Here is a 16,275-nt window from a genome sequence, read left to right on the forward strand (position 1 = left end):
ACGGAAAAAAAAAAAAAAAAAAAAAAAAAAAAAAAAAAAAAAAAAAAATGCTTCTACAAATTACTGACTATCATGCTAAATCTTAACATGTTTTGGTAATTTTACAAATGAATAAAAAAGGTAATTTTTTCATTCTTTTCCATCTTTTTGTTTTAGATAGTCCATTTTAAATTAAAGGAAGCTGCTTCTACTTGGGAGTGGCAAGAAAAGTGAGAAAACCACATGGAAGACTCCCAGGATTTAAATGAACAATCAGTAAGTCTTAATTCAATCTTAGTTTTGCTGAAAAATGTTGTGGTCACACTATTGAAAATCACGCTTAAAGGAAATATATTGTAAGAAGTGAGTTTTTTACTAAATATGTTTTTTTAGTTGATTTTTTTCAGTTATCGTTTAAGGCTGTAAAACAGACCTTTGGAAGTTTGTAGATGACATTGCATTTTGATATCTCCTCTGATTCTCTACTTGGGAAGCCAGTGGTGGAAAGACTAGGGCATTGAAACCATGCAATGTGTTTTAGACAGTCTAAACAATTTATATACCTCCTTTATTATGTTTTTTTCCAGATATGCTGGGTAGTTCATAAATTGTTGAATATCAGAAGTATAAAAAAATGAAAGTATATTATTAGCATGCATATTATTTATTTTAGAAATGAAAAGAAACCACAGTTCTCAAGGGCTTTCTTTTTTAACTAGGTTCATGGCAGGACAAAGAATGCAGAAGATTGGTGAGGATCTTTTTAAGATTCTGATTTCCCAAAGGGAAAGGCTTTATATGGCCTTTCTTCCTATCTGATTAGTAGAGTCTCCACGACACTAGTTCTTTAGTGTGTGGAACTGGAGGCAGTGGGAGGGCTTCCCCCACATTCCCACAGTATTGGGAAATGTCACCCAAGCTGTTCTGCACACAGACAACTAGTGATGTCATAAGTAAGAAGACATGTACTTACCAAGAGTGTCTTCTGTAGATTGATGCTCTTCTTTGTTAGCTTGTATGACAATGACTTGGTCTAATGTGTGATGTCTCATGTCTCCATCAGGCAACTGAGGAAAAGATACTTGAGTATAACGATGTGGCTCTACAAAAGATGTATACAGTGAATTTAATTTTAAAATAGAGAAGAATATATGATCTAGTGTGTACCTGCCATTCCAAATGAATTTCATTTCTTTCCTAGTGGATATTTTATTTAAAAGAAAGAATAGCCAGGCTATTTAGATAGACAGGACCATAGTCTAATTTCATTATATATTCTATTATTATTTATTTTACACGGTATCATTAAAGGAAAAATGTAACAAAGAATCACAATGCTATGAAACTATGAAATCTGTCAAATGGTAGAGATGTTATTCCTCAAAAATTGCCTGACTTTTTTAGTTAGGTAGACAAAAATGGCAATCAGGAGGCAGGAGCTTTAAAGCACTTTTTAAAAATGCTGGTTATTGAATTTAAATATTCATAGCATGGACTCTAGCAAAATGGGTGATGGTCATCATGGCTGCTGGCTCTCTCACCTGTGCTGCTGCATGTTTATGGATCCTGCTGGAATCAGAGGTCTGTAAGTGTGACCACGTACCTGAAAGTGGTGATACTTCATGAGAGGGATACTGCTGATCTGCATTTTGTTCTAATACACTGAGGGTCACTTAACAGTGTGTATATGAGTTTGTATGTGTGTATGTTAGAGTGACCAACTGTCCCTGTTTTTCAGAGACTGAGGGGCTCGGACAGGAAGAGTCCTGGCAAACTAGGAAGGTTGATTCAGTTAATTACTCTAGGGTGTGTGTATACTCAAGAAAGAATTTTCATTTTCAATGCAGTTGAGATTAAAATGAGTACATTTTTATGTTTAACATTAGAGTGAGGTATTACCTAAGACACTTCATATCACCTTTCACAAAATGAAGCCCAGAACTTGTAAGTCATAAATAGTGTCTTTCCAGTGATATTTCAGGATTGTGGAGCTCACTATTAAAAATAAATATATGTTTATGAAAGTTCCCAGTGATGCTAATGCACAGTCATGTTTGAGAAGCACAAATCTAGGGTGACCTTCCTTGCCTCTCAGATTGAACCCATTTGCTAAATTTAGATATAGAACATGTAGGCCTATCTGTTTATCTAATAAGTGTGTAAAGGAGTGTTTAGAACAGTTAAGTGACTTGCTCATGTTGGCACAGCTGATAAGTGGCAGAGTTGGGACTTCATACAGGTCTTCTGACTCCAAGTCCAAAGCTCTCTCCATAACATCAACATGCCTGATTGCTTTTGGAGTATTCTTATTGTGGCATTCATCATTATAGAAATGCCACAAAAACAAGAATCAACCCCTTTACATTGAAGTGATTTCTATTTGAAAGAAATATTTAAGTGACTTTAAATTTTGTGGAGTATATTAATGTCTCAAAATTTTTTGAAAAATGATAGTGTTTATTAAGACATAGGTCAAGTAGGGGTGGAAGTAAAATAGTTTATAATAAGATGAAAGGGAATTTACTTAGATCATAGCTATTTTACGTCAAGCAGAATTCTTTTTCTGGGCATAGACATACAGTAGGTGCCGTTTATAGCACATACTCCATCTAGCATTTTCCATACTCTTGCTCCAGTACTTACAGTATCCTTGAATAGTAATTTTTAAGGCCACGATTTTACAGATGAGGAAACTATGGCTTAGAGAGTGTCAAGGTCAAACAGCTGTTAAATAGCAGAGATTAGAATTGAACCCTCTTTTTATCTGGCCCTAAAACCTGCAATGGATTTTGCATGATACAATAATACCTAAAGGAAAGGAAATCAATATGTCAAAAAGACACCTGCTCTCCCATGTTTATCACAGCACTATTCACAATGCCAAGAGATGGAATCAACCTAAATGCTCATCAACAGATGAATGGATAAAAAAACTGTGGTATATATACACAATGGGATACTATTCAGCTGTAAGAAAAATGATATCCTGTTATTTGCAGCAACATGCATGGAATTGGAAACCATCATGTTAAATATAGTATGGTAGTTAGGGCTTGAGCTGTAAAATCAGATGTCCCTGACACTTAAATACTCTATCGCTATTGGGAAATTAGTTAAACTTCTTCATCTATGGAGTGTGGAGGATGATAAAAAGGTGTTATATGAAGTGCTTATGTGTGCGTCACTTAAACGGTTGATAAATGTTAGCTACTATTACAAATACCTGAGATATTCTGGTGCTCTTTAATGAGTGTTCATTCTTGCATATCCACCTACCTTCTGGACACTCCTGCCTGGACGTTTATAGATCCACAAACTCAGCACTTGAGAGCTGAACTCATTAGCCCTCCTCTCCCAGTTTATCTCCCTTTTTCCTCCACTCCAGTGTCCCTCACCTCAGTGAAAGGCATCATCAGCTACCGAGTTTCTGATACATCAGAAAACAGGTAGTCATCCTCCTCCCCTTCATCTCCCATCTCAGAACTATGTTTATTTTTAATTTTTAATGTCTCTCAAAGCTATTCTCTTTGCTCCAGATCCCTGACTTTGAGTCTTTATTCTGTCTCTCGACTGTCTTGTTCTGCTTCAAGTTGCTTCTAGAGTTGTCTTTCCAAAACACGTACCTGATCACATAACTCCTCCACGTATTGTCCCTTCCAGGCCCACTCGTTCTTGCCCTCCAGGGAGAGGCTCAAGTGCGTAGTCACACACACAAGGCTTAATGATGCTCACGTGTTTCTTTGGTCTCACTTTTGGCTTCTGTCGGTTCCCTGATGCTCCCAGGTTTTCTGAGGTTTCTATGTGTTTGCAAGTGCTACGGCCTCTTTCCACGTAGGTCTCTTCCCCACCAGGATGACCTGTCATTCTTGGATCAATGCAGGTTCCGCTCCCTCTGAGCAACCCTCATAGACAGCTTCCTTTCTACCCACCCCATCAGCCATGCTGAGTTGGCCGGCTGGGGCGGGGGCCTCTGCAGAGTGCTGCTCTAACCCTTCGGCTTACCTCTCCCCAGCACTTACCTCACAGAACTGAAAGCTTACCTGTTTACTTGCCTGTGATTGTAAACTACTGAAGACCAATTGCGGGTCTTGCTCATCTTGTACCCTTCCTTTGTAGCATAATTCTTGCTGGTGCTCAGTAAATGCTTCCTTCAAAAGCTTTTATATACTTTTAGTAAGATATGTTAACATATAGTCCGGCAAATTTGAGAAAGCCAAAGTGTTATTCTCAGAATGGATTACTGACTCATGAATTCATATTTAATCCACATTTAAAAAAATTTCATGTAAAGTTTGCTCCTTAAATATTTTTTTCTTTCTGTATTATACCTGTGTTCTATCTCTCAGTCTGGCTTAGAGGATCTAGAGAATTTTAAGAGATAAGCAATTAGAATAGGATTGAACTTTCAAAAAATTGTTTGAAATTTTATATTAGAGCTACATAATTATTTAGAAGCAGTTTAAGTTATAGCTGATTATAGCTTAGTACAGTTTTTAACTAAATGTTTTTATTCATAGAAATGGCTATGAATATAGGTTATACATAGCAATGACTCCTTTGGTACTGTGGAATATGTTATATTTCCTGTGCTCATATAAAGGGTGAACAGTATTGTTTTCATAGCTTCTGTAATATTCTTATAGTTTGAGGCATTTTAGGATGTTTTGTTTTTGTTTATCTGCATAGCTGGCCGGTATAGGGACCCAAACCCATGACATTGGTGTTAGAAAGCTGTGCTCTGACCAACTGAACTAACCAGCCAGCCCAGACTGGGGTATTTTTAAAGTCCTGTTTTGGTGGTGCTGAATATGAGGGGTCTTCAAAAAGTTCATGGAAGGATTGTATTATCTTTTAATTCATTTTTTCCATGAATTTTTTGAAGTACTCTTGTATCACCACAGATCTTTTCTAATCTAATACATTCATATCAAAGTGAGACAGAGTATGGCCTAAATTTTTGATCAGACTGGAAGGTCTGAAAATAAATATGGTTTATTAATTTTAAGTATTATATGTTATTTAAAAAATGAATAAGTTATAGTTCACAGTAGGATTGCATTCCCTAAATGTTATACATTAAGGGCTTGAATATTCCTTCAATTTGAATATACTTAAACATTGTTACTAAACTAATTCACTTGTATTATTGATGACATGTTCCAATTAGTGAAGCCTAAATTAATTCACATCCACTGGATCCCCATAACATATATATATATTTCACAATACTTTTGGAAATTCACATACATTTGTATATATGAATTGTATTTATTTCCTTGCACCAAACGTGCTAATTTAATGTCTATTAAAATTTTAGAGCTGGTTTAATAAATTAATCTCCTTTTTGCGTCCCTGTTGTTCTCCCTTAGAATGTCACACGACGTTCGGTCATTCCTCAGATATTTGTTCTTAGACATTTTAGAGTATTATCTTTAATTACAGCCATGAGCACATTTTAAAAAACACTGCTGCTTTCTGAGCCATTTGGGCAGATTTCTAGCTGTTGTATAAAATTAGATATGCCATCAAACTTCTCATGTAGACATAAATTTTCAGAATCACTAATTTCTGCCAGTATTTAAACACCACACTAGAATATAATTGTTTTGATTAATTTTAGTTTAAATAATTATTTCATTTTTATAATATGGCATTATCGAAATGCTAAAATCCTGTAATTCTGTTGCTTTATTCTTGGGTACTTTAAATCAATTTGAGCAGCATGCATACTTTTAAATGTATTTTATTCAGATCTAAACAAAGTTGGATTATTATTTTAGTGGCTCCAGTTCTGTTTGGAAAAACTTGACCTTTAAACTAGTAAAAAGAATGATGTTTTCAACATGTAATTTTTATACCATCCAACTGAACAACAGTCCTCACAGTTCTAAGGAATTCTGCTCAAAGTTGAATCAGTTTCAGAATTATTAATTCCAAGTTACCTATTATAGCTTTACTTTGCAGTTATATAATAGAGTACCTAAACTGTGAAATTATGAAGTAGATACATTAAATCTATTTTAATTTTTTTTCTTTTTTAAAGAAATTTTTTATCTCTGAATTTCTGTACTTTTTTGTCAGTTTATACGGGGTCAGCACAAGATTTCATTAATTATATTCTGTGACCTGAAATTATAATTTGCTTTTTTGAAACCTTTTTACAAATTTTAGAATGCACATGATATATGGAGGAGAGCCCCATATTATTCAGAGTGTGTATTGTGATGGTTTGTCATTTGCCAAGATCTGGAGGATAAAGATTAGGTTTTTCTCTGTCATCTATGATCATCTGGTCACAGCTGCCTGTGTTGGGAAAGAACCTGTGGCAATATCATGGATCACTGGAAGATTCACATTATCAATTCATTATGATCTACCGTGAACTTGGTGAGGAAGAAGGGTGGTCCCAGAGACCCATCCTTGCTGATTTTGGGCTGGATAGTTGTCAGGATACCTGGGCATTTAGTTTGGATAGTGTAGATGTAAGTAATAGCTATGATATCTTTGGGTATCAAAAGTCTCTTATCTGAACTAACAACCTAAGTATGATATATCGTTTGCCCAGTAATTCTACCTTATGAATTAAAATGAAAATAACTGTTTATGATAGAAATATTATCTATTTCTTTCATACTTTAATAATCTTGAGAAATGGGAAAAAAAGAATGTTTTGTAACTTCTGCTATAATATATACATTATACATTGGAAATAATGTATTGTTGAAATGGAAAAATTCACATATAAAAATGCTAACATTCATTGATAGGCACCATGCTAAGTGCTTTATGTGACTCACCTTGTTAAAGCTCATAACAGTCCGACGTAGCAGCCTCGATTATAATCCCAATCTAAAGAACAGCATGCTCAAATTGAATTTAGGTACCTTATTGGAAATTGAGATAGCTAGAAAGCTATGCTGATGGAATATGAACTCACGTAATCTTATTCCAAAATTCATGCTGTTAAACACATTACTGTACCTGCTTTGGTCAACTTAAATGGTTTTCAGACCCTTCAGACATTTGGTGTCTTAACGTATGCATTAAAACTTAACTCGATCTCAGTTTATTTAAACGAAGATTAAAGGTGTTAAATATCATAGGTCTTGGTGAAAAATGTAAAATATTCCACCGCGATTACAATCAGCTGCAGTGTCTTTATTAGTAAGTATTTTAACAGGCAACCATAAGATATCAGAATATATGAAAATTGAATGATAATTCAACCAATTTCATTAAATAAATATTTAAAGATGACTGGCTCTCTTCCAGGAACTTTGCTAAACTAAGAATTTAAAAAAATATAAAGCAAATTTTACTCTCCTCCAAGTTTTACTTTAGCATAAGATTATATGTTATTATTTCAAATTCTATTCTTTAGTTAAGTCAGAATGAGATTTGGATAGTTACTACTATACATGAGCACTGCTATACATGAAGCATAGTTTTAGATGTTGGGAATACTTGGTAGACAAATGGACATAGAACATAAACCCCCATGACAGATGTTGCTATTCTCGTGGAGTTTATGCTCTAGTGAGAGGAAACAAACAGTAATCAAATATAGGATGCCTGGTGGTGATAATTGCAAGAAGAAAAACAAGATGAAACAGGAAGGAAGATAGGAGGTGCTTGGGGACAGGGTAGGTAGGTGAGGGGACAGTTGCAAAGTTTGGAGAATAGTCAGGGACACTTCATTGAGAGGTTGTTGTGCAACGACCCAAAGGAGGTGAAGGAGGAAGCCCTGTGGATATCTGGGAAGGTGGGTTTCAGTTAGAGGGAACAGCAGCTGAGAAAGCCGTGAAGCTGTAGCGTGCCTGGTGAGAAAGGAGAGAAAGGAGGCTTGGGTCGGTGGCAGCGGTGGAGAAAATAAGGAAGAGTGAAGGCCACAGAGGTGATCAGCATGGGAGTGTGGAGGTGAGAAATGCAGATGCTGTAGGGGTTTTCAGGCCGCTCAAGAACTTAAGCTTTTTCTCTGAGTGACATGTGAAGCAACTGAAGGGTTTTGAGCTTAAGGATGACATCATGTGACTTAAATTTTTAAAAGGTCACCCTGGTTTTTATTTTGAAAGTAGACTATGATGACAAGAGCAGAATCTGACTATTGTAACTATCCGGATGAAAAATGGAGTAGCAGTGGACGTGGTAAGAAATGGGTGGATTCAGGATATGTTTTGAAGGTAGAACTAAGAAGGCTTGTTGATACATTGCATGCGGATTGTCAGAGAGAGAAAGGAATCAAAGATGACTTCAGGGTTTTTGTCCTGAGCAATAGGAAGGATGAAGGTGATATTTACTGAGATGGGAGGTCTCGGGAGGTCTCGGGAGGTCCAGGTTGGGAGTAGAGGTCAGGAGTTGGGTAGACATACATGGGGACAGAGATGGTGCTGTGTTTTCACCAGCCTTGTTTCATGCTCCTCTTTTCTGGTACATCTCAGTCTCCGTATGTTTAGATAGGGCCATACAACTAGGTATGTCCCATGAAATGCAAGGGGATGTGAGGAGAGTGTCATTTCCATGCTGAGGCAATGAGAAGCCCCTGCATGATTCTTGGGTCTCTGTGCTCCCCTAGGGTGATGAATGAGCGGGTGGCCTCAGGTAAAGGTGACAGAGCCCCAAGATTGCTGAGGCACTGCATGAGGGACAAATTCTCAGGAGAGCATTAACCAGCTAAGCTAATAGAGACCTGTTAAATTTTAGATGTATGAGAGGAAATGTTGGGGAATGAGATGTAACCATCTGGAACTCAGAAGTGTAGGTTGGACTTGAAATATAAATTTGGAGGTTTCAAGCTATCAGTGACATTTAAAGAAATGATATTGGTTGAAATCACTAAGAAAGTAAGTCTAGATAGAGACAAATTGAAAGAACTAAGCCCTGGAGCACCCCAAATTTAGAGATCAAGGAGATGACAATTTACATGAGATAGTTACTTGATTCTACTACTATAACAAAATCATGTATTATATCTGGGTCACTAGTAACTGGTTTCCCCTCTATCAGGGCAGAAAGAGCCAGCATACAGCTCTGAATAAGTAGTGAGACATCATTCACTTCTTTGAGATTTTCATCAAAGTATCCCAAACCGTAAAATATTTAGAATAAAATATTTAAGTTAGTCAGCAAATAGTTATCTTTCTCTCATTGCTATGTTTATAGATGTGATGTTTCTAGGCATTCTAGTTTAGCGAAGAATTGATATACATCAGAATTGTTCAACCTCAGCATTACTGATGTTTTGGGCCAGATAATTCTTTGTAGTGGGGCCGCTGTCCTGTAAGTTGTGTGATGTTTAGAAGCATCTCTTGTATCTACCCACTAGATGTCAGTAGCACCTCCCTTCCTTTTATGTGACAATCAAAAATGTCTTGAGACATTTCCAAATGTCTTTGGGGGAGGGGGGTTATTGCTTATTGTTTATTTTTATACTTATTTATTCCCTGCAAAATATTTGAGGAGGTTTACCTGAATATTTAATATAATATGCTGTAATATATTATTGAGGGAACAGGGATGAAAAGACAAAGAAATAATATAGAATTTAAGCAAAAAAGCAAAATAATATTGCCAAGGTAACAATACTATGTTATTAGCAGGGAAAGTCTGTACAAGAAAGGATAAGAAAGGAATTACGGATATGCTAGGTCATGCCTTAACTGGGTCTTGAAAGATAGGGTGAATTTGTATGGACAAAAGAGGACCAACCTTGGCCTGGGGAATATCAGGAATAAAGGCTCAGAGGTACAAAATATAAAGTGATAAGTCCTGCATAGGAACTGTGGATGAATTAGAATTACTGACTCAGAAGCTTTGAGGGCATTAGATTGTGGAGCAGTGAGAAATCTGGCTGAGAAGCTCTGAGACTTGACAGAAAACATCTTTGAAGCCAAGCTGAGATGTCTTCAGGTCTTTGAGTGGCCAGCAACAGAGATGCATAAGATACTGCCCTGTATTTCTGGACTTTTAACCTGGACATAATGCAAAGTCACATTTGAGCAAGAGAGTAATATATTTAAAATGATGCTTCAGGAAAATTTAACCAGATGATGGGAAGATTAATGAAGGTGGGAAACTGGGAGTGGGGAGATGACTTAGGGTGCTTGAAGCAGTTGCACTCAAAAGGGCCTAAACCAAGTACTGGCAAACTTTTTCTGTAAAGGGCAGTACAGTAAATATTTTTGGATTTTTCTGGCCATACAAACTCTGTACCAACTACTCACCTCTGCTGTTGAAATGTGAAAGCAGCCACAGACAATAAATAAATGAATGAACATAGGTGTATTCCGGCAAAACTTTATTTACAAGACAGGTGGCAGACTGTGAGCCTTCTTTTGCCAACCTCTGGCCTAAATAATGTGACAGTGGAAAGAAAGACAGGGAGGAAAGAAACAATGAAAGGAACTTGAAAAGGAAGCTTTAATGAACTTAGTGACTAACCGAACAGGGTTAATAGGAGGAAGGGTGAGAGGTAGACATGGAGAAGGAGTCTCATGCAGTTTCAAGCTTAGGAGATGCCATTCATAGAGTTTACGAGCAGGTGTCAGTGACTTAAGGAAAGAAGAAGATGTGTTTGAATTTAGAACTTTTGAGAACATGTCAAATGAGCAATTGGGGAAGCCTTGCTGGGCCATGGAGGAGATGTTGAGGCTGGTTGTGTGGAGCAGAACAGCATTTTCCTGGAGGTGATGCTTCTAAGAGGAAATGACATCGGAAAAAAGGGTGAGGACAAACGTAGGAGGCTTCCATGTTTATGAAGTGGAAGGAGGAGATGGATTGGGAGAGACTGAGAAGAAAGGGCTCTGGAAGCAAGGGAAAGACCAGGATAATACTGTACTCAGAGAAGCGGTCCAAGAGCACTTGCAGGAGTAATTGGTCATCACTATCTGAGGTTTCTAGAGGTCAAGCAGAATGGGACTGAGAAAGAGACTGTTTCATTTGTTGATTGGAAGGTTATTAGAAGATGGCACTTCAGAATGGAGTCCAATGAGAGTTGTGGCAAGAAAAGGCATCTCGGATGTTCAATACAGAGAAGACAGTGAGGAAGTAAGAGAAAGCGTGTAAGTTAAAGAAGAGAAATGGCAGTAATTTAAGAGAGCACCTTTTTCAAGCAAGGGGTGCTTGCACATGGTTGATGGCAGGGTGTGAGAAGGACTCAGTGGAGAATAGACTCAAGTTGTTGCAGGAGGGGTATTGGGGCCTAGTGGAGGACAGAACTGGACACAGAATTACAGCTTGATAGGAAAAATAAGTTCTGTTGATGTGCAGTTGAGCTAGGCATCTATAATTAACAATAATTTACTGCATGTTAACAAATGGCTGGAAGAGAGGAGATCAAATGTCCACATCACAAAGAAATGATTAAGCTTTGCCATGATGAATATGGTAATTACCCTGATTCGATCATCACACAGTTGGTACATGTATTGAAATATAAGTCCATACCCCTTAAGTTTATACAATCAATAAATTTCAATAAAAAAGAGATAAAAATGCAAACTAAAAAATGAAAAAAAGAGGAAAAAAGGAAAGGAAAAGAAAAGAAATTTTACACGAATCCTCAAAAAATAAAATAAAATAAATAAAGAAGTTGCGGGGGGGCGGGGAAGTAACATTCTCTGATTCTGGACATGTTAGACAGTGTATATGTATCCTGATTATTCCAAGGTGCTCTCCCTTGATGGTGTTCTTCTTCTTCATTTTTTTTTTTTGGAAAACAGGAAGCAAGAAGTTTGTTCACACAAATTCAGGAAATTGATGGAAGCAGAGTAGGATTAAGGGCTTAAGTAGTGTAAAGGAGATTTGCAGTAGTTGTTGTTTTAAAAAATGGTAGGTGATGTCTTAGAACTCAAAACATACATTATTGAGACATTTTCAGTTTTCTTTTACCTAAGTATGTCACATTGACTAGGACTTATGACCATGTGTTAGTGTTGGAAGTTTATTTATTTCTGCATTGAAACCATTAAAAAAGAGAAAAACATTTTTGTGGTTTCTGAAAATGCCTCTCATTATCTTTGGGAGAAACTGCTTGCTCTGTTTTCCTTGGATATCAGCATCTCCAACAAAAAGAAGAGCCTATTTTTATAGACGTGATTGGGTCAAATTTGACAGTAGATTCAGACTGAAGTTATTTGACTTTGACTTAGAGAGTACTTGTCTCAAAGTCCTTGAAATCCTGTGATTTCTTATCTTCTTGGATTAAGGATTGATTTCTCTGCTCAGACTTCTTTAGAATGCACATACCCTTGTAGGGGTTAATTTGTTAAACGTTCATGTTAACTCTTTGGCAGGAATTAGGATGGCAGGTGGAAAGAGGACTGCAAAAACAAACAAATGAGTGTTAAAGAAGAAAGGACAAACATTGCCTGCTTACTTTGCTTTGCTTCCATTATTTTACCTAAACTGCAGTGGACGACACACGTGGACAGTAGATTGTAACTAGATTCTGAGCCCCAGATGCCCACAGCTATCGCTTATGTAGTGCTTATCATGTGCCATGGGCTTTCTAAGTGCTGTAAATAAGTATATATAATATACATAAGTACATTAACTCATTTAATTCTCACAACAATTCGATGAGGTGGGCTACTATCCCCCAGTTTCTAGATGAGAGGTTACCCAGCTAGTGAGTGGGGTGCAGGATTTTAACCCAGGAAATCTGGCTCCAGAGTTGGTAATCGTAGCTTCTAGGTGAATCTGCTGGGACAATGCCTTATACATTTTTTGGTCCTCCACCCTGACTCTCACTTTCAACAAAAAAGTTTAAAATGTTTTGAGTTCTCATACATAAGAAAAAAATTTTACCTGTGTTCATTTTTCTTTTTCTATTAACATTTTTCATTCACAGATCTGTCATCCCAGAAGTAAAGTGAAAGAGGTAGACTGAGTACTGTATAATAAATTTATTTTTCAATCTACTGATTTAGAAAAGGGGTTAGGTGTCTACAATGATCTTACTACACCAAGGTCTTTATAAAGGTTCAGAAGCACACTCTCATTTCTTTCGCATTAAATGTCTTGTCCAATTTTTCTCCTTTTCATATTTCCATACTTGATACAGAGGGCTAGAGGACTTGTTTTATAGGTGGTGGGGACCTTTAGACGTCACGCTGTCCAAATCCTTTATTTTATAGATGCAAAAATGGAGACTGAGAGCATTTAAGTACCTTACCAGGGTAAGAGCATTAATAGCAGCACTGTATTTTGAAACAAGGTTTTTTGATTCATTTCAACCTCAACAGTAGAATTTGAAAGCTTACTTTTGTGTACAGTTTGTTAACATGTGGAAATTAAAATCGGCCCCCTCAAAACTGCATGGAATTGTCGCTTTATATGAAAGTTGTTGAAATAATTGCATTTGAGCTCCTACTAAAGTTGTTGGTAAACCGAGTTGATTTAAAAAAGCTCATGCAAAGGTGTGAAACATTTTATTTTACATGTTTGTTTTTCTCTTAGTTATTATTTACTGCTCAATCAGCATTAACAGAAGAAAAATAATTTGGCTGCTAAGTTACTCTAGTATAGGATTTCAAAGGACCTTATTAGAGAGAGATGTAATTTCATCCTCTGGGCCTTTTATATAACAGAGTGCATATTTGCGTTACTTCATTTTGACCCAGAATTAAACAATAGATTTAAGCTGTGCACAGGAAGTTAAAATATTTACCCAACAAAGATTTAAAAGTGTATTATGGTTGTTTTTCAAATTGCTTAAAAATGTCTTTATACTCTATAGCTTTATACTCTTATTTTCAGTATGTTTCATCTGAGTAGCTCCTGCCTTGTAGAGTTTTGTTTATTTCAGAAAATTTTATAAAATGTATATATGAGGGTACTTCAAAAAACTCATGGAAAAACAGAATTAAAAGACAATACAAATCTTTCCATGAACTTTTTGAAGACCCCTCATATTTGATTACTACTATTGTGTAATCAGTGGTCTTTAAATATCTTTGGCAAATTCATATATATATGTATATTATATGATTTTGCATATTGTTTACTTACATAGGATCATAGTTTAGTTATGGTGTTTAGTAATGAAAAATATGGAGTAGATGTCACAAGTAATAACAATGCTTCAAATACTATATTGAAGAAAGTAAACCTGAAGGTCCGTAAGTTCAAAATAAAAAGGGTTTACAGCTTCAGTTTGGGGAGCATTTTCATAAGATGAAAGAGACTATGCCAGGGTGCTACATACTCCAGCTGTCTAGCAGCGCATGCGTCCTACCTTTAAACTCGGTGAAAGGTAGTCACGGCTGCTCACCCACCTCAGGGCTGACTGTTTCCCCTTTCTTCAGTGCTTTGTGATTTGCATAATATTACCCACTGATTCATGTTTGGGGTGATTGTTTCCATTCTCACTGTGAGACTGTGGATTTCTTATTTTCTTTCCATGAAATAGTTTTCATTGGCTGGGATCCCAGCTAGACTGATTTTTCCCCCCTTCATTTTGTTTGCTTAATAGCTTAGATTTTAAAAGTTATTCAAAGTGACAGGACTTGTGTATTAACCTAGGAAATACTTTGTGACTGAAAACCTTTACGAAAAATCATAAGAGGTGTTTAAATGTTTATGTTAAGTAACTTGTTATCGATGGTTAAGAGGTCTTTCCAGAATGCTCGTCTACTGAACATTTATAAGCTACTTACTGTAACAGTATCTGCTTACTTTTTTGGATGTTTCAGACACATTCCATTGTGCATAAATTACTCTGCAGAAGTAAACCAGGAATAATTAATGATAATTTCAGGTTATGCAAACTTAATTTAGGATGTTGAATCAATTTGCTAATCTTCAAGGGAGCAAATTTTACACTGAACATTTCTGGCTTAATAGGTTTAGTATTTTAATGTTGGACTAATTTTTTCCTCTTAGTTTATTTTATTGTTTCTTGAACAATGGTTGGAATTGTATGTACGTTATTTTCATTCTTGAGCCCTTAATATCAGATAGCTTGAGCATTAAGGGAATTAACTGAAAGCCTCCAGGATACTGGTGTTTGTTACATGAACGTGGATTGAATATTGATGTTGGGATCTTAGATTGGAAGTTGCTTTGCTGTTAGATTCCTTCAGATTGAGCGTATCAACCTTTATACAAAGAAATGGGGGGGGGGGAATGTACTCCCACTGCCTGGTTTCTCTGTCTTTGGGAGAAGTAACAAATTTAGGATTTGATAGAAAAGAAAAATCTTTGTGTTTATTTTTTTCAGCCTTTAAAACATCATTAAACAAAATTCCTTGACTTAGGTATCTAGATGTATATGGAAAAAAAACCCCAGAAATTTAAGCAAGTCTATTTAAATATTTTCATTCTTTTTTTAAACACGACCGTTGGGCAAAGTCTTTGCTTCTTAAAACTTGAAGAGACAGCAAGGACCACACAGTCCAACTCCATCATTTCACAGATGTAATTAGAGAAAACTAGGGACCAGTGTGAGTACAGTGAAGTTTAAGAAAGACCTTGAAACTCACTGTCACACATCACAGTTTATAGAAACTCATTGGTCATTCATTGCTCACTGGTCATCTACTCTCAGCGTTTTTGTCTTGCACAGTATTCCCATGGTCTTTCTTTTCTTTCTCTGACCACTCTTGAATCTCCCCCTGTTCTCTAGGTGTTCTGAATTTCTCTTCTTTGCAGAAGTTCAGCTCTGTGTTGCCATGTTTCACCATCCAGTCTATATCCAGAGAACTATGCGTTTTCGTCCAAAAATCCATTAAAAGAAGTGAACATTTTTACTTTTAGAGGCACATCACCTTCCCCCACTAATTTTTTCTTTCTGTTGACACATTAATATGCATATTGATTTAACAGAGTATATCTAATTCACATATAGACATGCATTTGATGAATTTATTTTCTATTTTTTATATGTAGAAATATTTGGGAAATAGGTAAATTTCCTGGTGTCAGTAACCTCTTGGAAATGCTTGATAACTGTATACTATAGTTATAATTTATGAAAGAGAATAAGAAAAGGCAACCATAGTGTTTTAGAAGGGACACTGAACTTAAGGTGAGAAAAATGCTTTCAAACCTCATCTCATGCATTCAGTTACCATGTAACTTTGCCATATCACCTTAACTGCTCTGAGCCTCTTCCCTCACCTATAACCTTCACCCTGGCCTGCCCCAGTGGAGTAACAGTGAAATTGTGCCTTGTAAAGCATAACCTTTATAAATATAACTTATGTGAATTGTGATGATTATCATCGTCATTATCGTCTTCATCGTCTAAACTATAAATGTCTCTTTTCTCTGGCAAACTATCCCAAGGTAGGCTTGCAA

General features: G+C 36.3%; 1 protein-coding gene across 2 annotated transcripts in view; it reads left to right on the forward strand.

Moving 5' to 3' along the window:
* The window catches only part of EYA4 (EYA transcriptional coactivator and phosphatase 4), a 254,223-nt gene that overhangs the window by 29,621 nt on the left and 208,327 nt on the right, over positions 1 to 16,275 (forward strand). For both annotated transcript variants that reach the window (XM_008567174.1, XM_008567175.1), the window contains exon 2: positions 157 to 255. In XM_008567174.1, coding sequence (XP_008565396.1) covers positions 223 to 255 — 33 coding nt within the window. In that variant the 5' untranslated portion in view covers positions 157 to 222. The remainder of the gene's footprint in view (positions 1 to 156; positions 256 to 16,275) is intronic.

Source organism: Galeopterus variegatus, unplaced genomic scaffold, assembly GCF_000696425.1.
Source record: "Galeopterus variegatus unplaced genomic scaffold, G_variegatus-3.0.2 Scaffold301, whole genome shotgun sequence".
Classification (NCBI taxonomy): Eukaryota; Metazoa; Chordata; class Mammalia; order Dermoptera; family Cynocephalidae; genus Galeopterus; species Galeopterus variegatus.